This window comes from Scyliorhinus torazame, chromosome 15, assembly GCF_047496885.1.
Source record: "Scyliorhinus torazame isolate Kashiwa2021f chromosome 15, sScyTor2.1, whole genome shotgun sequence".
NCBI classification, from domain to species: Eukaryota; Metazoa; Chordata; class Chondrichthyes; order Carcharhiniformes; family Scyliorhinidae; genus Scyliorhinus; species Scyliorhinus torazame.
The window spans coordinates 9,478,499-9,502,535 of NC_092721.1; the positions used below are offsets into that span (position 1 = coordinate 9,478,499).

Sequence of the window (24,037 nt, forward strand, 5' to 3'; positions counted from 1 at the left end):
GGACTCGCTCCCACAGGGAGTGGGGAGAATGTGGGACTCGCTCCCACAGGGAGTGGGAAGAATGTGGGGCTCACACCCACAGGGAGTGGGGAGAATGTGGGACTCGCTCCCACAGGGAGTGGGGAGAATGTGGGACTCGCTCCCACAGGGAGTGGGGAGAATGTGGGACTCGCTCCCACTGGGAGTGGGGAGAATGTGGGACTCGCTCCCACAGGGAGTGGGGAGAATGTGGGACTCGCTCCCACAGGGAGTGGGAAGAATGTGGGACTTGCTCCCACAGGGAGTGGGGAGAATGTGGGACTCGCTCCCACTGGGAGTGGGGAGAATGTGGGACTCGCTCCCACAGGGAGTGGGAAGAATGTGGGGCTCACACCCACAGAGAGTGGGGAGAATGTGGGACTCGCTCCCACAGGGAGTGGGGAGAATGTGGGACTCGCTCCCACAGGGGAGTGGGGAGAATGTGGGACTCGCTCCCACAGGGAGTGGGGAGAATGTGGGACTCGCTCCCACAGGGAGTGGGAAGAATGTGGGACTTGCTCCCACAGGGAGTGGGGAGAATGTGGGACTCGCTCCCACAGGGAGTGGGGAAAATGTGGGATTCGCTCCCACAGGGAGTGGGGAGAATGTGGGACTCGCTCCCACAGGGAGTGGGGAGAATGTGGGACTCGCTCCCACTGGGAGTGGGGAGAATGTGGGACTCGCTCCCACAGGGAGTGCGAAGAATGTGGGGCTCACACCCACAGAGAGTGGGGAGAATGTGGGACTCGCTCCCACAGGGAGTGGGGAGAATGTGGGACTCGCTCCCACAGGGAGGGGGGAGAATGTGGGACTCGCTCCCACAGGGAGTGGGGAGAATGTGGGACTCGCTCCCACAGGGAGGGGGGGAGAATGTGGGACTCGCTCCCACAGGGAGTGGGGAGAATGTGGGACTCGCTCACACAGGGAGTGGGGAGAATGTGGGACTCGCTCCCACAGGGAGTGGGAAGAATGTGGGGCTCACACCCACAGGGAGTGGGGAGAATGTGGGACTCGCTCCCACAGGGAGTGGGGAGAATGTGGGACTCGCTCCCACAGGGAGTGGGGAGAATGTGGGACTCGCTCCCACTGGGAGTGGGGAGAATGTGGGACTCGCTCCCACAGGGAGTGGGGAGAATGTGGGACTCGCTCCCACAGGGAGTGGGAAGAATGTGGGACTTGCTCCCACAGGGAGTGGGGAGAATGTGGGACTCGCTCCCACTGGGAGTGGGGAGAATGTGGGACTCGCTCCCACAGGGAGTGGGAAGAATGTGGGGCTCACACCCACAGAGAGTGGGGAGAATGTGGGACTCGCTCCCACAGGGAGTGGGGAGAATGTGGGACTCGCTCCCACAGGGAGTGGGGAGAATGTGGGACTCGCTCCCACAGGGAGTGGGGAGAATGTGGGACTCGCTCCCACAGGGAGTGGGAAGAATGTGGGACTTGCTCCCACAGGGAGTGGGGAGAATGTGGGACTCGCTCCCACAGGGAGTGGGGAGAATGTGGGATTCGCTCCCACAGGGAGTGGGGAGAATGTGGGACTCGCTCCCACAGGGAGTGGGGAGAATGTGGGACTCGCTCCCACTGGGAGTGGGGAGAATGTGGGACTCGCTCCCACAGGGAGTGCGAAGAATGTGGGGCTCACACCCACAGAGAGTGGGGAGAATGTGGGACTCGCTCCCACAGGGAGTGGGGAGAATGTGGGACTCGCTCCCACAGGGAGGGGGGAGAATGTGGGACTCGCTCCCACAGGGAGTGGGGAGAATGTGGGACTCGCTCCCACAGGGAGGGGGGAGAATGTGGGACTCGCTCCCACAGGGAGTGGGGAGAATGTGGGACTCGCTCACACAGGGAGTGGGGAGAATGTGGGACTCGCTCCCACAGGGAGTGGGGAGAATGTGGGACTCACTCCCACAGGGAGTGGTTGAGGTAAAAGGTATTGATACATTTCAGGGGAAGCTGGATAAATGCCTGAGGGAGAGAGGGATAGAAGAATGTGCTGACAGAGGATGAAAGAGGATAGGAGAAGGTTTGTGTGGAGTATAGACACCCACATGGACCAGTCGGGCTGAATGGGCTGTTTGTGCCTCGCCACTGCTTTCACGATCCACCATTGCAGAGATTGTCACCTCGGTGGGTAACGTTAGTGATCAGTCTCCTGGGTCACCCGCTGATGAGCATCACACACATGCTGCAACACCTCAGGTAGAGGCAGGGTCTCCCCAGGGTGCGGCCAAATCGAGCTGGATGAATCCAGCTGCCTTCGGGATAGGAGATGGTGCCACCATGCCTGGCACCCAGGCCAACACTGAATGGGTTGCTGCTGAGGTGGAAGGCCTGGGGCAAGACGTCAGGGCCACGTGTCAGGATGTCCAAGGCTTGGGGCACACAGTACTGAGACTCTCCAGAGCTTGGCCCATTCACAAAGGGTCATGGCTGAAGGCATCAAGAGCATTGGCCGGGCGCTGACTGACCGTGGCCAGTCAGAGCAGGACATGACACAGTCCCAGAGGGACATGACCGAGGCAGTGAGGGTCATGGCTCACTCACTGAGGGACAGGACCATGGTTCCGATGGGGGAAGGCCTCCAGGACTGACAGCACAAGGTGATGGTAGAACCTCCAGAGCCCACTCCAGCCTCCCCTCCATCCCATGGAGTAGCCTGGGGGCCAGCGAGCAGCCCAAGAGAGAGGGAAATGATGGGGCATGCGAACATGGGCCCAAAGGGGAGGGTCTGGAAGACCTCAGCCCATCCAAATCCCCCTCCCCCTCCCCGCTTCCTGACACCCTCATGGGCATCTCATGGGCACCTGTGAGACCCGAAAGCCGACTGGGCCCATCCAGGTCCAGACCCTCCAAGGACATCACAGGACAGAGGGCGAAACAAGCAGCAGGCCGCCTCCACTTCTGCTGTGCTGTTTGGGGTAACACCTCAATGAGCGGGAGGCCACAATAGAATAGAAAGATAGATGACACTTCAGGGCGTAGTGAGATAGTGCAGGGTAAGGGCACACTTATTGTAAATTCTCACCATCAAACAGTTTTGCACCACCAGTCCAATTTTCCTCTGATCTTTATCTCACGGGTGTGAAGGATGGGCTGGCGCTTGGTGTTGTGCAGCGGCCAGTGGGCCGGTGGAGGAAGCGGGGGCGGGGGGGGGGGGGGGGGGGGCGGGGGGCAGGGCCCCCATGACATATGAATGGCCCACATAGTTACACCCACACCGAGACGTGGCAGGGCACGGGGGCAGCCCGCCTTGTATGACAGCACCCCCAGTGAGTGAGCCCTAACCGTTCACTCTCTCCTGCAACCGCCCCCCCCCCCCCCCCCCCACCAGGAAAGAATCGGCAGGACACATGCAGAGATCACCCGGGCAGACAGCGGTCTGTAAAGACAGGAGTCGGACTTTGGCAAACAACGGGGAGCAGCGGACCTCAGAGCGAGCGGTCATCATCCTCCATCCCGTGGACAAGACGCGCTGGCACTGCCAACCCAGGGCCAACACGCTGTGGTGTGACTGGCAGCACTCTCGGAGGGGGGAGGGGGAGCTGTGGGATAGGCAACAAATGCTGGCCGAACCAGTGACGCTCACCTCCCATGGAGCAATACATTTTTAACACCTCTGACAGTGCAGCACCCTCTCAGTATTGCACTGGGAGTGACGGCCTACACCTTATGCTCAAGTCTGGAGCTTGGCTTGAACGCATAACCTTCTGACTTAGGAGCAAGAACCCCCCCCCCCCACTGAGCCACCTTCACGGGGTTGGGGGACTCCATTGCTCTGCGTGATAGTGACTTTACTACAATGAGTCATGGACAACAATTGGTAAGATGTGAAAATAAGACAGAAACATGACACACACACTGCTCACACTGAAACTGTTATTCTTCCCATCAGAACTAGGTGTTTTTTATTTTGTGTATCTGTGATAACAAGAATATAAATGCACAGAATTACATAGAATTTACAGATACAAGCCGCTGTTAGTGTTTATACTCCTCCTATCGTTTCCCAATAAATTCTGTCAGCAGAACGCTCTGCAAATTTCTCCCTCATGTCTATTTGGCTTCCCTCTAAATGCATCTTTACTGTAATGAAGTGACCATAATTGTAGAGGGTTCTCTCCTGCAGAGGGCTGGAACTCTCCATCACAGAGAGCTGTGGAAGCTCAGCCTTTGAGCACGTTTAAGACAGAAATCGATAGATTCCTGGAGATTAATGACTTTGAGGGATATGGGGATAGTGGAGGGAAAGTGTTGTTGAGGTGATTGACCGGTCATGATCTAATTGAATGGCAGGCAAGGCTCGATGGGCTGAATGGTTTTCTCCTGTTCCAATGCCATAAGTGGTGCAACCAAGATCTCAATTACCATGACGTCCCATTTTAAACCAGTCTCCTGCAGTTTCTGTAAGATTTCCACCCAGAAATAGCTTAATCCGGGCAGAATCAAATCAAATAACATAAAGGATTGCTGCATTTTAAGGGTAGGTATATTACACCCACATCTGTATTACACCCACATCTGCATTGCACCCATATCTGTATTATATCCATATCTGCGTTAAACACATATATGCATTACACCTATATCTGAATTACACCCATATCTGCACTGCACCCGTATCTGCACTGCACCCGTATCTGCACTGCACACGTATCTGCAATGTACCCATATCTGCAGTACACTCATATCTGCATTACATTCATTTCTGCATTACCCCCGTATCTACATTACACCTGTATCTGCATTACACCCATATCTGCATTACACCCGTTTCTGCATTACATAGTATCTGCATTACACCCGTATCTGCATTACACCCATATCTGCACTGCACCCGTATCTGCATTACACCCGTATTTGCATTACACCCCATATTTGCATTACACCCCATATCTGCATTTCACCCATATCTGCATTGTACCCGTTTCTGCATTACATAGTATCTGCATTACACCCATATCTGCACTGCACCCGTATCTGCATTATACCCGTATTTGCATTACACCCCATATTTGCATTACACCCCATATCTGCATTTCACCCATATCTGCATTGTACCCGTACCTGTATTACACTGTACCTGTATTACACCCATATCTGTATTACACCTGTATCTGCATTATACCTGTATCTGCATTGTACCCAGATCTGAATTGCACCCCATATCTGCATTATACCCGTATCTACATTATACCCGTACCTGTATTACACCAGTATCTGTATTACACCCATATCTGCATTACACCCATATCTGCATTGTACCCGTACCTGTATTACACCCGTACCTGTATTACACCCGTACCTGTATCACACCCGTACCTGTATTACACCCATATCTATATTACACCTGTACCTGTATTACACCTGTACCTGTATTACACCCGTATCTGTATTACACCCATACCTGTATTACACCCGTATCTGTATTACACCCATACCTGTATTACACCCGTATCTGCATTGTACCCGTACCTGTATTACATGCGTATCTGTATTACACCCATACCTGTATTACATCCGTATCTGCATTGTACCCGTACCTGTATTACACTCGTACCTGTATTACACCCGTACCTGTATTACACCCATATCTGTATTACACTCGTACCTGTATTACACCCGTACCTGTATTACACCCGTATCTGTATTATACCCATACCTGTATTACACCCGTATCTGTATTACACCCGTACCTGTATTACACCCGTATCTGTATTACACCCATACCTGTATTACACCCATATCTGCACTGCACCCGTATCTGCATTACACCCATATTTGCATTACACCCCATATTTGCATTACACCCCTTATCTGCATTTCACCCATATCTGCATTGTACCCGTACCTGTATTACACCCGTACCTGTATCACACCCGTACCTGTATTACACCCATATCTGTATTACACCCATACCTGTATTACACCCGTATCTGTATTACACCCATACCTGTATTACACCCGTACGTGTATTACACCCGTACCTGTATTACACGCGTATCTGTATTACACCCATACCTGTATTACACCCGTATCTGCATTGTACCCGTACCTGTATTACACTCGTACCTGTATTACACCCGTACCTGTATTACACCCATATCTATATTACACCCGTACCTGTATTACACCCGTACCTGTATTATACCCGTATCTGTATTACACCCATACCTGTATTACACCCGTACCTGTATTACACCCGTATCTGTATTACACCCGTACCTGTATTACACCCGTATCTGTATTACACCCATATCTGTATTACACCCATATCTGCACTGCACCCGTATCTGCATTACACCCATATTTGCATTACACCCCATATTTGCATTACACCCCTTATCTGCATTTCACCCATATCTGCATTGTACCCGTACCTGTATTACACTGTAACTGTATTACACCCATACCTGTATTACAGCTGTATCTGCATTATACCTGTATCTGCATTGTACCCAGATCTGCATTACACCCCATATCTGCATTATACCCATATCTACATTATACCCGTACCTGTATTACACCAGTATCTGTATTACACCCATATCTGTATTACGCCCATATCTGCATTGTACCCATACCTGTATTACACCCGTACCTGTATTACACCCGTACCTGTATTATACCCGTACCTGTATTACAGCCGTACCTGTATCACACCCGTATCTGTATTACACCCGTACCTGTATTACACCCGTACCTGTATTACACCCATATCTATATTACACCCGTACCTGTATTACACCCATATCTATATTACACCCGTGCCTGTATTACACCCATACCTGTATTACACCCGTATCTGTATTACACCCGTACCTGTATTACACCCGTATCTGTATTACACCCGTATCTGTATTACACCCGTGTCTGTATTACACCCATATCTATATTCCACCCGTATCTGTATTACACCCATATCTGTATTCCACCCGTATCTGTATTACAACCGTATCTGTAATACACCCGTATCTGTAATACACCCATATCTGTATTACAGCCGTACCTGTATTACATCCATATCTGTCTTACACCCGTATCTGTATTACACCCGTATCTACATTACACCCGTATTTACATTACACCCGTACTTGTATTACACCCGTACCTGCATTACACCCGTACCTGTATTACACCCGTACCTGTATTACACCCATATCTGTATTACACCCGTATCTGTATTACACCCATATCTGTATTACAGCCGTATCTATATTACACCCATATCTGTATTCCACCCGTATCTACATTACACCCGTATCTACATTACACCCGTACCTGTATTACAGCCGTATCTGTATTACACCCATATCTGTATTACACCCGTATCTGTATTACACCTGTACCTGTATTACACCCTTATCTGTATTACACCCTTTAATGGGTTAAAGCGTTTTACAGTAGAGACAGTAAAGGATAACCAGTTTGCACACCGTAGGTTACATTACCAGTTATCAGAGTTTATTTACACAGGTGTTGCTCAATCACAGTCTAAGATTGAAGAGAGGGAAAATCTCCCAAGTGCCTTTCATGATGTCACCATGTAATCATGTGACTTACTGCACAGAAGGGGATTGGTTACAATACATAATGAATTAAAACTTCCGATTTCTTCAGCACATTTTTGACTTCATCATCTGCCTCTTCACAGTGCTTTGTCCAAGCCCATTGTTGATGGGCATATAATAATGTATGGAGTGATTTTAATATGGTAGTGAGATTTGGGATGGACTTTGATGAGTCCCAAAAAAGATCTGAGTTGTGATATATTCCACGGTGGCCCAGTTATATTCTTAGGTTCCTTGTGGAGCCTGTCCTTATCAATTACACGGCCAAGAAGGCTTATTGATGATTGGAAAAATTTGCATTTCTCTCTCTTGATGTGGAGATTGTGTCTTTCAAGTCGCTCCAATGTGTCTTCTAAGTTATTTAGGTGCCCCTGTTCAGTTCTGTCGGTAATTAAAGTGTCATTCAAATAACATTGAACATCTTTAAGGCCACTAAGGATTTGATCCAGAGACTTTTGAAATAGGGACGGTGCTAACGTTATTCTGAATGGTCGGCATTTGTACCTGAACAGTCCTTTGTTTGTTACAATCGTTAGAAGAGGTTGCGACTCAGTTGCTACCTTCATCTGAAGGTGTGCTTGGGAGAAATCTATCTCACTAAATTGTTGTCCACCCAACAATCCAACAAATAGATCCTCTATTAATGGTATAGGATTCTGGTCGGCACACAACACGGGGTAATCATCTTCCTAAAGTCGCCACAGATTCTTACTGAACCATCTGGCTTGATAACTGGAACAATTGGGGTTGCCCAATCACTCGTCATCACACTCTCAATCACCCCACCTTTGGTCAATTTGCCAAGTTTCACGCCAATTTTTGTTTTCTTCACATATAGCACAGTTCTTGCCTTTAAACATTTCGGGTGCGATCAGGTTTTATCTTAAGTCATACCTTGACTCCAGTCATTTCCCCTAAAGTGTTTTCAAATATCTTCTTGTACTCTTCTAAGAGTTTCTGTAATGTGTTCTTTCCATCAACCAATTTAGTTTCATTTTGTTCAACCACGCTCTTCCGAAAAGTGCACGAAAATTTCCGTTTTCCACTTGAAATGAAATGAAAATCGCTGATTGTCACAAGTAGGCTTCAAATGAAGTTACTGTGAAAAGCCCCTAGTCGCCACATTCCAGTGCCTGTTCGGGGAGGCTGTTACGGGAATTGAACTGTGCTGCTGGCCTGCCTTGGTCTGCTTTAAAAGCCAGCGATTTAGCCCTGTGCTAAACCAACCCCTGTACTGGTGATTTTTCAGATTGGCCATTTACTTGAACTTGCACCATGATATAACCTTTCACTAGAATCACCTCTTCCGTGTAAGTTCTCAAGATAATACCAGATGGCGTTAAGGTACATTCTTTAGCTTTTGTTGATATAGTTTTCAGAGATGACACAACGGCTCCTGTATCCACTTCCATTTTCATTTAGTCCCCATTTAGTTTTGTAATAGACCCAAAATCTCTGTGTATCGCCTTGTATCGATAATACACCAAGTTTGAGTTCCTTGATCTCACGAGACATCATGTCGTCCTGGGAATTTTCACAGTCTTTGGTGATTTTGTAGACCTTTTCGTGGATTTTGGTGAGTTCTTGCATTTCAAAGTTTGAGGGTTTTGTCTCGCCCAGCATGCCTTTGTTATGTGACCTTTCTTGCCACAATCGTGGCATTTTTTTCTCGACACCAAAATTCCTGTGGCGAGTGCCCCATCTGGGTACACCTGTGGCATGCTTGGGTGTTGAGAGATCTTCTTTTCTCAATTTTCATTTTGTCTAATTTTGCATCAGCTCCGGTTTGGGAATGTTCTTTAGCTGCCAACTCTGTAGACACTGCTATTTCAACAGGATGTTTGAGTGTTACAGAGCTTCCTGTCAGCAATCATCTCTGGATTGCCTAATTTCTTAATACACACACAAATCTGTCTCACAGTGTGTCCTCAAGGGTTGATCCAAACTCACAATTTTTTGCTAGTCTCCGTATTATTACCACAAACTGTGGAGTATATACTGTTACGTTTTAAGGGGTTTCGCTTTTACTTCATGGTAGAGGCACAGGATAATCAGGTTGCCGCATTGTCGGTTACCTAACCAGTTGTCCGGAAGTGTTCCTTGCTCAGTCTAAGATGGAAGAGCGGGAAAATCTCCCAAGTGCCTCTGATGATGTCACCACGGATTCACGGGACACGCAGGTGAAGGGCGTTGGCTACAATGCATAACACACCCTTATCTGTATTACACCCATATCTACACTACACTGGCCAGGAGATCTTTTAGGCCTGCTCAACGTGCCCTTCACCTGAACCAGGCCTCACACCCGAGTTGAAACGGCAGGTTTTGTCGGTTCCTCTCATCAGTGAACTGGGCCCACGTTTACTGGCGCGCAGGCTCCCAGTGGTCACATGACTCCGCCATTAATCAGCTGACCGGCAGTCAGTTCCTGCTTCAGGTCCCGCCACCCTGCTGCAGAAATGGTCAATGGAGAGGAACTAGCATCTGGAGACGTGTCGCTCCTCTCTGCCATTCGCTAATGGCTCTGCGCCCGCCACAAATCTACTCCAAGCAATTGGGTGCTGGATTGCGTGATTCACGGGAGAATTTACCTTTGTGCTTCTGCTAATGGCTTTACACAAAACCTCAGAGAGACGGGCACAGTTTGGGGCACATTGCCAATTGCACATTCAGTGGAGTCTCCCCTGCCCAGGGGCAGTGAAAATTAAATATCGAACTTGCTGACTGGTGTCCGAATGGATGTCTCGCTGGGTAAATATCTCTGGACCTAATGTTTAATCTTCCTGAGCAAATGTTATCCTGTGTCTTCAGAAACAGCAACAGTCCTGCAGCATTATCCACAGCCTTCGAGAGAGTCAACAGCAGGAACTAAGCAGATTCCTCATCCCCCCCAGCATTGAAACAACTCAAGCCAGTGAAGAAATGCTCGCCAGTAACCCAGATAACGAAGCTCCTCCTGAGGTGAGTAAATCCCTCCAGTGTTTCATTTTCAAAATGCCTGTCGTACGCTTCCGAAAACTCCTTATTTAGAGCGGTAAACAGTGCTGACGAGCCCCACAGGAACGATTAGCAAGCAACGTTTGACACAAGAGCTTGGTCAAAGAAGCAGGCCTTTTAGGGACATTTTAAAAGGAGGTGAGAGAGGCAGAGATGTATATGTGAGGGGACTTGAGGAATCTGGAGAGAGGCAGCTGAAGCTACCAACTCTGGAGTAGTCAAAATCAGGCACGCACAGGAGGGCAGAATTGGAGGAGAGCAGAGAGCCCAGAAGGTTGGGGGGAGATTGGGGGGGGGGTTGCAGGTGGTGAGGCAATAGAGGGACTGAAAACAAGGATCCATATTTTTAACGGTCTTCCGCAGTGTGAAAACCTCTGAATATGGATTTCCCGTAGCCACTTATGCTGCTTATCCATTTAACAAAATACATGGAGCGAGATTCTCTGACCCCCCTTCGGGTCGGAGAATCGCCGGGGGGGGGCGGCGTGAATCCCGCCCCCTCCGGCTGCCGAATTCTCCGGCGCCGGGGGTTTGGCGGGGGCGGGAATCGAGCCGCGCCAGCCGGCAGCCACTAGCAGCCCCCCCCCCCCCTCCCCAGCGATTCTCCGGTCCGTTATGGGCCGAGTGGCCGCCCGTTTTCGGCCGGTCCCGCCGGCGTATATTACACCAGGTACTTGCCGGCGGGACCTGGCTGCCCGAGCGGCCTCCGGGGTCCTCGGTGTGGGGGGGGGGGGGGGGGGGGGGGCACGGGGAGGGGGGGGTCTGGCCCCGGGGGGGCGCCCCCACGGTGGCCTGGCCCGCGATCGCGGCCCACCGATCCGCGGGCGGGCCTGTGCCGTGGGGACACTCTTTCCCTCCCGTATCAGCCGCTGTGGTCTCCCGCGATGGCCGACGCGGAGATGAACCACCCCCCCCACCCCCGCGCATGCGCTGGGATGACGCCAGCACATGCGCCGTCTCTCGCTGGACGGCGGAGGCCCTTCGCCGCCGTTTGGCGTGGCGCCAAGCCCCTTCCCCGCCGGCCGGCGCGGCACAAACCACTCCGGGGCCGGCCTAGCCTTTGAAGGTGTGGAGGATTCCGCACCTTTGGGGTGGTCCGACTCCGGAGTGGTTCACGCCATTCCTCGGCGCCGGGAACCCCCGCCCCGCTGCGTAGGGGAGAATCCCGCCCATGCTTTCAAAAGAAACAGAGTTTAGACGTTCAGTAAGTCACCTTCCACACAGACCCACTGGCACCGCTGAAGGAATTCCCATCAATGCCTCCCCACAGAAACGTTGTTGTCGCTTATCAAATGTGTCTTTGATTCACCTTCCTCGGAATCATGGAAAATAAAACCCCCCAAGCTTAATGCCCAACAGGCACAGAGAATGGTCCATGGTGTGTGCATCTGCAAGATACATTGGACCATGACCAACGGCATGTTTTTAAATGTGCTGCCCAGATGTGGGCGATAATGGCAAGTTAATAATTGTTGCCCATCCTTAGCTGCTCAGCAGGTCTGTGAGAGAGAAACCGAGTTAACATTTCATCAGAAGTGGAAAACGTTCGATATGGAACAGGGTTTGAGCAAGTGCAGAGAGTGGGAAAGGAGTGGTAGAGCCCAAAAGAGAGGGGGTTGAATTTCATGATGGTGGGGGAGGTGTATTCCTCCTCCACCCATCACTACTCTCCCCTTCCCCTATCACCACCCTCCCCCTCCCCAGCCTTTGCGAGAGTTGGCGGGCAGCCGACGCACATGAAAGAAGCCCCCCACACAGCTCTCATGCTCACATCAATGGGAGGACATCCCACCCTCCAGAACTGCTACCCAGTCAGGTTGGCCGGCAGTTCCAACAGTACCAGGACTCAATCGGTGGGAATACTAGGACTGCAAGGAAGTCCTGGGGGAAGAGGATACGGATCCCGGAGAGAGGTAAGTGTGGGGTATTGGGTGGGGATGGATGGGGGAGCTCAGGAAGGGGGCTGGAAGGAGTATTGGGAGGCTAGGAGAGGCAGAACAAAGTGGGGGTATCATTGCGAGGGCATTGCCCCCGATCAGAACAGGAACCCCTCCCAAAGGACATGCCTCAATTCCTTCCCGCCTTATGGGATAACTCTGGCGACAAACATATCCAACTGCCCAAGCAGAGGACTGGCCAAGAAACTGGTTCCAACCTGAATCCACCAACTCAGGGATGTGGCTCAGCTGATAGGGCAGCAGCGTCGACAGAAAACCAGTTTACTCCTCGTCGCTAGTTTTATGATGTCACGGAGATCCCACGCCAAATTGTATCAAAGGAAACATAGGTTTGTTTACAAGGCTCCCCGTAGATCCCAACCGATCTTCCCGGACAATGCCGAACTGGCCAAACTCGTATACAACATAGATTGAGTTTCCCCCCCGCCCCCTTCAACGAGGGAGCTCGTACACCGCAAAGGTCACGGAGAAGTGAATCATTTCCACCCCATACGTCCTGTGCCGGTTATAACAGTTTCCTGAAAAGAAACGGACACCCATTCCTGCAACCCCGCCCGTACCAGCTATGTGTGGGCATGGGCAGGGTATTACTCCAGTCAATTGATTTGTTAACAAGATCAAGTAATAAAGTAATTATTACTTTAAAATGGCATGATTTTGTAATAATAATAATCTTTATTAGATTAATAATAATCTTGTGTCACAAGTAGGCTCCACGTTAACACTGCACTGAAGTTACTGTGAAAATCCCCTCGTCGCCACACTCCGGCGCCTGTTCAGGTACACAGGGAGAATTCAGAATGTCCAATTCACCTAACAAGCACGTCTTTCGGGACTTGTGGGAGGAAACCGGAGCGCCCGGAGGAAACCCACGCAGACACGGGGAGAACGTGCAGACTCCGCACAGACAGTGACCCAAGCCGGGAATCGAACCTGGGACCCTGGTGCTGTGAAGCAACAGTTCTAACCACTGTACTACCGTGCCGCCCTGCAGCACACCCACCTACCATGTTGGGTGGGGGGGGGGGGGGAGGGGGGGGGGGCGGGGGGGCAGCTCAGTGGGTGGGCAAGAAGCAGGAAGGTGGTGGGCTGGGCCACCCCTCGTATTTTACATGCCCCCCCCCCCCATCATCGAAAACACCCTCAATGGGGAGGTGGGGCGTTGGAAGAGGCATAAAATCAGCCCATGGGCTGTGTTAGGGTGGAAGGCAGGCGAGTAAATAACAAAAAGGATGATTGACTTTAATTCTGATTTTGCCATTTTCAGTTCCCTCGGACTCATCACTTGTGATTTTCTCCTGTCCGATTTCCACCTCCTTTTATCCTGCGCCATCATCCTGAATTTTGAACCAGGGTTAAAGTGAAGTCAAGTTATTTTGTACTGATCCAGGCTCGGCATGCAAAAGTAGCGCAAGCTCTACCTCCCTGCACAGTCCCAACCAAATCGGAACAGCAAACCCTCTTTCCCAAACAACGTCAGTGAACAATTCAGTTGTCGTTTGTGTGTCGCCCACAGATGACCAGATTGGTTCAGTTAAACCCTATGTGGTAGGATCTGAACTCCCGATGCCCTGGTTAATAGTTTAGTGCCGCAACTACAATGTTCCTGTGCTGTGTAATTAAATATAAAATGTGATTTATGATGGTTTGCCCGGTCATTACTGCAAATGGAGCATCTGCCTGCTGATTATTCTTCCTGCTGATTATGATAGAGTCATTGCTAACTCAACAATAATGAGCGCGTCACCCATCATCATTCTTGTCTCCTGTGCAGTCCAGCAGTCAGCAGCAGCTGCTCAGTCCCACCCATTCAGACAGAGGTGGATATCGATCAGACGTCACCGATCTCGGGAAGCCTCAGAGGAAATTTGGACAGTGGCGTCTCCCATCAGGTATTTTGAGAATCGTGTCCCGCGTGTGGCGTCATTACAGCTCGGAATGAAATCGTAGAAAAGGCCAAGATGATTGTTGAGCACGGGATGTCCTAGAGGAGGGACAGCTGGGAGGTAGCACTCTGTGGCATGTTGCAGCAGCAACAGGGGTTGGATATAACTCTCTTGTCATTTCGACCAGGATAAATTCTTTTTATTGTTTGCCCTTTGAGGTGAAGGTGATTGTGTTCATCATCTGGGGTGTTTAGTAGAGTTCCAGTGGGCCACGTGGATAACCATTACGGCCAAGCAATTCCTGGAAGGCTCTGCAACTGGGACAGGACTCCACAGGCAAATCAGGTTGCTGGTTTGGGATTTTCCCTGCTTGTGTAAATGCAAACGCAAAACAGACAGGATAAATTGTGATGCTCAGTTGTCCCATTATGCAACAGGTGACAGTTAGAAAGGAGGGATTGTTGTGTGAATATTGGCAGCCAGGGAAATGCCCTGCTCCATCATACCTGCCCTTCCCGTATGATGGCTGGAGCATTGTAACTCTCACTAATTACCTCCCAATTTGCCTCCCTCGCCCATTTGCCATGATAATCTCCTGGGATTGGGAAAGACCCATGGCCAAGGATGGAAACAATACTCTGGGAAATTCCTCCCCGATACCCCTCTCAGTTCATAGAATCCCTACAGTGCAGAAGGAGACCGTTCGGCCCATCGAGTCTGCACCGACCCTCCAAAAGAGCACTTTACCTAGGCCCACTCTGCCGCCCTATCCCCGTAACCTTTTTGACACTAAGGGGCAATTTAACACTGCCAATCACTTCACCTTTTTTTCTAATTTGTTCGTGGGATGTGGGTGTCGCTGGCCCAGCGTTTATTGGCCATCCTTCAGAGCACTTAAGAGTCAACCACATTGCTGTGGGTTCCAAGTGCAGGTTCCAAGTGCGCTCCACCCTGAACTCACCTGATTTTGGGTCACGATCCTTGCCTCCCAATACTGTCCGTAACTGAGGCGTTAAAAACACAGGGTATTGCTTCGAGGCCAAGGGATGAATAGCAGTTGCCTCCATGCTTCTGTCTGCTGTCTGATTCTCTCATCATAGAGTCTTACAGCACAAGAGGAGATCATTCAGTCCATCGTGCTGCTGCCTCTTTGAGAGAGCGATCCCATTAGACCCCAGTGCTTTTGCTCTTTTTTCATGACCTTTTCAAATACTTGTCCAATTTCTTTTTGAAAGTTATGTTTCTACAGCCCTTTCAGGCAGCGCATCCCAGATCATCATATCTCTTTGCATAAAAATACTCTCTTCATCTATTCCTCAGATTATTCTGCCAATCATCTTCAATCCATGTCCTCTCTGAGCCTTCTGTGTTAGTGTGACGATTGAAGCAACTTTTCCTTTTTTACTTTGTCAAAACCCTACATAGAATCATAGAAACCTATGGCCCATTGTGTCTGTGCTGACGTGATAGCCCCATCTCCATGTTTTAGCCCTGTAGGTTACAACACTTGAAGCGCATATCCAAGTAGTTTTAAAATGTTATGAAAGCTTCTGCCTCTACCACCCCTTCCGGCATCGAGTTCTAGGCGGTCACCACCCTCTGGGTAGAAGGAATTACTCCTCAACTCCCCTCCAATCCTTCTGTGCATTATTTCAAATCTATGTATAACCCTTAATAAATTTCCCCCCTTTAACTGTTCCAATTTAATAACAAGATCCCATAAACCAGAACACTCTTTTCTAAGGTGTGGCCCAACACACGGCACTCTTACTATCTTTCAGACTTGGTATGGATACACCTGTTTCCTTTCCGAAACAGCAGGTTTGAAATCCTTCCAGAAAACAGTTATCACTTTTAAGTTATCAAATAATCTGGAAACAGCTTTTAAACTGAAGATAGAGAGACACTTCTTCCCAACCTGTGCAATACAAAAACCAGGTCAAACACAAAGCGAAAATAAAACTCAGAGCCACAGCCCAGCTCCGCCCACACAATGACACAACTGAAGCCATGTGATAAGACAAAAACATTTCTCATAGGAACACTCCCATGACAGTTTATTGACTTGTTCAGTCTCACAGCCCTCCTCCCAATCCACCCAGTGCCCCAGCTATCTCCCAATCATGTGTGCTCAAAAACAATTAACACCCATCACCTGTTTCTCTTAACCATAATAATGTAACTGGCATTAACAAACTTTAACAGCTTAATTGACAAGACAGTAACAAGAATAAATCATCTTCTCCAGTCTCTCCAAGTAGTTTACGTCCCTCAGATCTGGTACCATTCCAGTAAATTTCCTCAACACCTTCTCCAAGGCCCCCTTGACATCCCTCCTCGGGGAGGTTCTGTGATGGGCTGAGGTGAAGTGAACACAAGGGGAGGAGGCTCATGGGGAGTGTAAACGCCAGCATGGGCCAGCTGGGCTGAATGGCCTGTTTTTTAAGTCACACATTCTAAATCATTTGCATTAAGCTCGGTGTCACGCGGTAAAGCTACCCGCAGCCGCTCATCAAATGTTGAATTGGCCTAGGTTGAAGACGGAATTGCTTACGCAGCCTTTCCACTTTCCACGCAGCTCCAAAACCCATCAGCCATTCGGTGTCAACAGTGAACCTACGATTCGGAGGTCGTACAGCCATTAGGTCGGTTATGTGTAAAATTAACCCGATGTCCGACGCTGCCTCCTCGGGGTCAGATGTGAAGAAATGGTGGACCCGCCAACTCACCGTGGAAAGCGATGAGAGTGCAGACGACCTCTTAGATATTTAATATTATGCAGAGGACTCTCAGAAGGCGGTAGGTGATTGTGCGACTGGTTTCCCTGTTATTAATGCCATTACCTTTCCGTCATTTAATCCACAATAGGTGTCCAGCATAGTAAGTGGGAAATTGATGCGTTGCTAAGCAACGCCCGCCAGAAACGTAACACACCATCTCTGGAAAGCAAAAAAGCTGAAGGGTAGCTCGATAGAGATCTCTGGAATGATAAAGGGGTCCATGAACATAGACCCAAATTACAACAACGATGACACTTCAGAAATACTTCATTGGCTGTGAAGGCGCTATATAAATGCAAGTCTTGTCCGACCTGACTGTTTGCCCCCCTTCTGTGACTACATTTGCAGCGGGTGTCCCTGGAGAGGGAGGTGTGGTGTCCACCGACACACTGGAGACCTTCCATGATCCGTGGGGACCACTGGGGTACATTATTGACCCCAAAAATCACATTTTAATTAAATGTTGTCATTTTCCTTTGTAATTTTGTTTTTCATTGGTATCCCTTTAAGGGGCTGTCCCCTTTATGTGTTATGTGAATTTATTTTAATTAGTTAATGAAGTTCTGCTCGAAATAGTATAATTGCAAGTCTCTAGGTTGGAATGCAGAGGAAGGGTGAGCAGCAAAGGAATGGCGTTGACTGGACATCGCATTTACACTTGCCCTCCCACTTTGTGTCTTTTACATTGCGCTGGATTCACCGTTTTTCAGGCTAAGTGCCGATGCCGGCGTGGGAACTGTGGCGGTTTACGATGCCCAAATCGGCAGCGAACTCTCACCGATACTGCGACCGGTGAGGAGCTAGCAGCTGCGCTGAGTAAAACTCCCGGCTCCCACGATATAAACGGCTGGAGAATGGGCGGGTCCGAGACCACACATGAGTACGGCAGTGACCTGCAGCGGCCGCGCTGATAGTGCCAGATAGTGCCCTCCTCGCCACCCTCTGGAACCCCCCCCCGCCCCCCAGCACAGATCCCGTGTGACGACACTGGACACAGTCCGCAGCCGCCACACCGACACCGGGTTCCTGCACGGCTGGGACCACATGTCCCCTGCGCGGTCGGGGTCTCGGCCCATCGGGGGCGGAGCATTGGGCGAGGGCCTTCAGGCGACGCGCCAGCGGCGTTCCAATGGCGGGCGGGGCGTGACGCGATGATGCCATTTTGGAGGGGGCGGAGGATAGGAAACCGGCGCCACCCCCCCCCCCCCCCCCCCCCCCCCGATTTGGGCGTCAGAAGGGATTCTCCGCCCGACCGCCAATTACGATATCGGCGTCGGGGAACGGGGAATCTCGCCCATTGTGTTTCCCGGTAATCAGAGAAACCTTTCTCTCCTGGGGAGTCTGTGACCTGGCCGCGATGGGTGCACGTTTCACAAACATTATAGCACCGGCGCCTTAAGGATATTGTTCTGACTTTAACAGAGTAAAATGTCCCGAAGTGTTATTGAAATGAGTCGACACTGAGACACATAACGGAATGGCTAACAGCCTGCTCAAAAATTTTGCGAATCACCTTGATTGGAAGAGAGAGACTCGGGGAGGTTTAGGGAGAGATTTCTAGGCCTTCGGGCCCAGGCAGCTGAAGGCCGCCAATGCTCAAATTCAGGGGGCTCAAAAGACCAGAATTGGAGGAGTGAAGAGATTGGGGACGTTCAAGGGCGAGCGGAGGTTACGGAGTTAGGCAGGGGACAGCACCATCGAGGGGGTTGAAAACAAGGGTGAGGGTTTAAAACTGGGATTGGGAGCCGTTGTCGATCAGGACCACGGGCAGTGGGTGCACGGGTCTGGACTCGGTGCGATTGAGGATACAAGCAGCCAAGTATCGGACGGGCTGAAGTTCATCCGACGAACGGTAGAAATGAGGAGTTCTAAAATAGAGGGGGACAGAAATTTCTCAGGTCGTATAAAGGAAGGTAGAACATCTTCACTTGTGTCTGTCTGCTTCTCAAGGACAAGGTGGACAAAGCAGATTCCCCAGTATGATTCAGGTCCTGCAATGCTGGGAATACAGGGCTCCTGACCCTGAGGGTGAGAAAGAGCTGGCAGTTTACGTTAATGCCATCCCTCTGTTAACCTGAGCTTTACTAATCATTCTACGCAGATCACTAAAGTGTAGCGGTTACATCGAAAATATAATTGGCAAGTCGAATGAATATTAGCCTTTATAACTAGAGGACTAGAATATATAGGGGAAGCAATATTGTCCTGAGGTCCTGGTCAATACTACATCTGAAGAACTATATACAGCTCAGGCCACCACATCTTAGAAAGGACGGGGCATCGAGTATAACACCCTTAGTGTTGGGTGGGGTTACTGGGTTATGGGGATAGGGTGGAGGTGTTGACTTTGGGTAGGGTGCTCTTTCCAAGAGCCGGTGCAGACTCGATGGGCCAAATGGCCTCCTTCTGCTCTGTAAATTCTATGATAATCTATGAAAAACTGGCAAGTCACGCCACAGTTGTATAGAACCTTGGTAAGGCAGCACTTGAAATATTGCGCACAATGCTGGTCACCACCAGAAGGCTGTGTAGGATTTGGAAAGGGTGCAGAGGAGGTTTACCAGGATGTTGCCTGGTCTGGAGGGTGTTAGCTATGTGGGGAGGCTGAATAGACTCAGACTATTTTCATTAGAACGACGGAGGTTGAGGGATGACCTGATAGAGGTCTACAAGATTATGAGGGGCAGGGATAGAGTGGATGGGCAGGCACTCTTTCCCAGGGTGGCGGGGTCAGTCACCAGGGGGCATAGGTTTAAGATCCATGGGGTAAAGTTTAGAGGAGAGGAGGCAGGTTTTTTTCGCAGAGGGTGGTGAGTGCCTGGAACGCGTTGCCAGGGGTGGTTGTGGACGCAGATACATTAATGGCGTTCAAAAGGCACCTTGACGAATATACTGATAGAATGGGTATAGAGGGATACGGCACTGGGAAGTGCTGAGGTTTTTGGCCAAGTTTGGTATCATGACCAGTACAGGCTAGGAGGGCCGAAGGGCCTGTTCCAGTGCTCTATTGTTCTTAGTTCTTTGTTTGTTTGATATAGTGGCCTTTGGAGGAGAGCAGATTCACCAGATGGTTACCAGGAGTTGCAAGAGTTCAATCACGAGGAGAGATTGCACAATCTATACTTGTACTCCCTGGGATGCAGAAGGTGAAGAAATGGCCTCAATGAGAATTTTAGCATTTGGAAAGGAATTGATAGGATCGGGGGGAGAGAGAAGCTTTTTCCACTTGCGTTGAGTCAAGGCCAAGAGCATGGAGGCATAGGGAGCCAAGGCTGGAGTTCAGCTCGAGATCAGCTATGATCTCACCGTAATGAGGGAACAGGCTCGAGGGGCTGAAGGGCCTATCTCATTCCTGTCATTCTGCATCATTCAGTTCCGCCCCAGTACTTTATTCAACCTGTCTTCAGAGCCCCTGCAGGAGATTTGAACGAATGCAGCCGTGCATTCCACCCCCTGGTGTGTCCAAACGCCCGGCTCCTCACCAAGCACAGGTGGCACTTGCGGATAATTCAGTCATGTAATGAGGAAATATTTATCGTGGCCAATCCACCTAGCCTGCACATCTTTGGGTTGTGGGGGTGAGACCCAGGCAGTCACGGGGAGAATGTGCAAACTCCACACGGACAGTGACCCAGGGCCGGGATCGAACCTGGGACCTCGGCGCCTGTGAGGCAGCGGTGCTAACCACTGGGCCACCATGCCGCCCTCACCTTCCCGTTCCTTATTGTTCAGACGATTAGTGCGTTGCTGAATGGTACCTGTGAAAAACTGCATGGAAAATCCCTGTTGGTTTACCTGTTTGCACTGATTTGACAACCCGTAATTTACATTATGACCATTCCCAAGAACACAGTCACTTCAGGGGAAAAAAAGACAACATGTGCAACTCATGCCAAGCAAATTCTGGACATTGAGGTGAGCTTCTCGTTCAGTCATGATGCTTATCACAGTCCTGATTGAAATGGTTTTCTTTTCAACATACAGTGTTCATTATGTATTTGCAATGTTCTGGTCTATGATCCAAGATCAGAATTTCAGCGCAGTTTCCATTGCTTATCCATGACCTTGCAGGAAATGCAACACAAAACCCTGTTCAGGCATGTCTTTATTCACTGAGCTGCTGCCTTGAGCCGCTGCAGTCCGTATGGTGTAGGTACACCCACAGTGCTGTTAGGAAGGGAGTTCCAGGATTCTGACCCAGCGACAGTGAAGGAACGGCGATATGTATCCCAGTCAGGATGGTGTGGGGCTGGACGGAGAACTTGCAGGTGCTGGTGTTCCCAGGCATCCGCAGACATTTTCTTCTAAGCGGTGGAGGTCGCAGGTGTGGAAGGTGCTCTCGAAGGAGCCTTGATAAGTTGCTGCAGTGCATTTTGAAATTGATTGTAGGCTGCCACCACTGTGTGGTGGTGGAGGGGTTGAATGTTTAACCAGAATTTTCACGACAGGTCTGGCTCCGTCAGAAAGCAAACCCAAGGAAATTTCTAACCCACCGTTCCTTTTCGCTAATTTGAACCTTCACAAAAACCGAATGATCCACGAGTTCTGAAATTAACAGTATATTTATGTGTGATGTGTATTTATGCTCCTCAAGGTGAGAAACCATAATATTGGAGGGGGATGGAGATTTTGAACGTTGCGCCAGTGTCCGATATCCTTCCGACTGGAAACTGCCCTATCATTGACCAAATGGAGCGTCTCCACAAGCCTCGAAGAGCACTGCTCCCTGGAGGAGCACAGTTCCCTCAATATTTTTCACCCTTTATCCATTTGATCTTGCCAAATGTTTGAAGCACTGGGAGTGGTGGGGGTTGGGGGGAGATGAGGGGAGGGTGGGTGTTGTGGACGCAGTTGGTGGGGTTTGAATGATAGGTTTGTCTCCACTGGGGCTTGAATGAAGATTTTCCAAATGGGGAGGGGGATAGACCAGAGGGGAGTGGGACTAATTGGATAGATCTTTCACAGAGCTAGCACAGGCACAATCGACACAATAACCTCCCTCAGTGCTTTTGATATTCTCTGATGATTTCCCGCCTTGATTATTCAATGGCCATCAGAACGAGGTGTACGTCTGCGTGGTTTTAACGATCGGGGATTAAGTTGAACCGCACACAAGTTGCATTTTGGGTCACACAGCGTTGGTTGTAAGGTCAACACCTCTGGACGTATCCCTGGATGTTTCATCACATGACCACCCGCCTCCAAGCTACCCCGCCCCACCCTCCCAGCCTTGGTCACCCAACACATCCATCTTTGTGGCACCTCACCTGCCCACAGCCAATCAGAGAGCCAACCCAATTGGATAATTCTTGATTGTCAGTCGAACCAACTTTTTATCTCATCTCTTTTTCTTTAATTACGTCGACAAAAGGTGTTCATGGGAAACTCTTCTTTTTTTTTAAGATACCTCTTTGATTTTTCTCCTGTATCTTTCTCCCAGTCGTATCCTAGATATTAATCTTCAATTCCTGGAAGCTCCAGGCTAATCCTGGAGGCTTGGCAACTCTATGTTGGATACTGCCTGTCCGATTGGACCGATGTCAAGTTATTGGCATTCAGATTTGATGCAAAGGGCTCAACCTCGTGACAGAACAAGTTTCAACAATGACCGATGTGGCAGCCTCTTCTGTGGACCTCTGTTGAGCGCAATATCTTGGGAAGTCACAACCAAAGAGGGAAAATGTTTGCAAATCCTAAGCCATAACTACTTCAGTGAAGGTTAACCTGTACTTCAAAACTTGTGGAGTTTCCATTTTCATTCTCGTAACTGTATTGGATGTGAAGCCTGTTTGTAGAAATGTCAGTATTTAGCACAAAGTGTATATGTGTGAACTTGAGGTTGGATAACCTTGGTTGGATTGTAGTTCATCAGTGAAAGTTAAGCTGAAGTGACAAAATAACGTGCCTTTACCAATATTTATGTCTGGTCTAAAACATTTTTTGATTTGAGAAGTATTTGCCAGGTGAATATTTCCTAAGTTATTGTATGCGATCCCAAACTCTGTGTCTTTCCCACATTATTGCTATTGCTAATCAGGAGAGTGTGTTAGGGTACCATACCAGTTTATTTTAAGTTTCTATGTCAAGTGTCAATAAAGAATCCCTCATTTAATAATCTGCCGCATGTTTGGTCTCATTATCAATCTTACATCAACACAGATCAATTGCTTTTTATTCAAAAGTGCAGCGTTCAAAATTGTGGCATTACCAATGTCACGATGATGCGAAAGAAGATTTTTTAAATAACTTATTTTCATCCATTGAGCAGATTAGATGCAATGCTATTAAACTGATAACTACATGCAAATGAGGCCCCACAAGCTCAACTCTACCGTGAGTTATTACAGAAGAGACTTTTGCGAGTTTCTCACAGTGAAATATATTCATGAAGTTGGTTAGTCATCAGTTTAGGAGAGACATCAGCAACTTTTTGTTTCAAGGTGATGGAAGAGCTTGCATTTCTAATGTGGCATTTCACACGCTTAGGACAACCCCCTGAACTACTCACAACCAGTCAGCAGTACACATCGCTGTTTCATCAGAAAGTGCAACCTCATTTTACAGTTGCGTGGTTGGTTCATTTGGTTTTTTTTTGGGGGGGGGGGGGGGGGTTTCCCCCTCCTTCATGTTTTCGGGGGATGTGCAAGTTGTCCAATCCTAATTGCCCTGGAGCTGAGTGTCTTGCCAGGCAATGTAGGGCAGATAAGAGCCAACTACATTACTGTAGATCTTGGGTCACATGTAGGCCAGACCAGGGGTGGGATTCTCCCCTACCCGGCGGGGCAGGGGGTCCCGGCGGGATGGAGAGGCGTGAACCACTCTGGCAT

General features: G+C 49.5%; 1 protein-coding gene across 1 annotated transcript in view; it reads left to right on the forward strand.

Moving 5' to 3' along the window:
• Positions 1-23,325, forward strand: part of nalcn (sodium leak channel, non-selective) — a 282,172-nt gene extending 258,847 nt beyond the window's left edge. Inside the window, exons 43-46 of the mRNA XM_072476568.1 lie at positions 10,401-10,550; positions 14,319-14,436; positions 17,009-17,229; positions 22,651-23,325. Coding sequence (XP_072332669.1) covers positions 10,401-10,550; positions 14,319-14,436; positions 17,009-17,202 — 462 coding nt within the window. The 3' untranslated portion in view covers positions 17,203-17,229; positions 22,651-23,325. The remainder of the gene's footprint in view (positions 1-10,400; positions 10,551-14,318; positions 14,437-17,008; positions 17,230-22,650) is intronic.
• Positions 23,326-24,037: the final 712 nt, after the last annotated feature.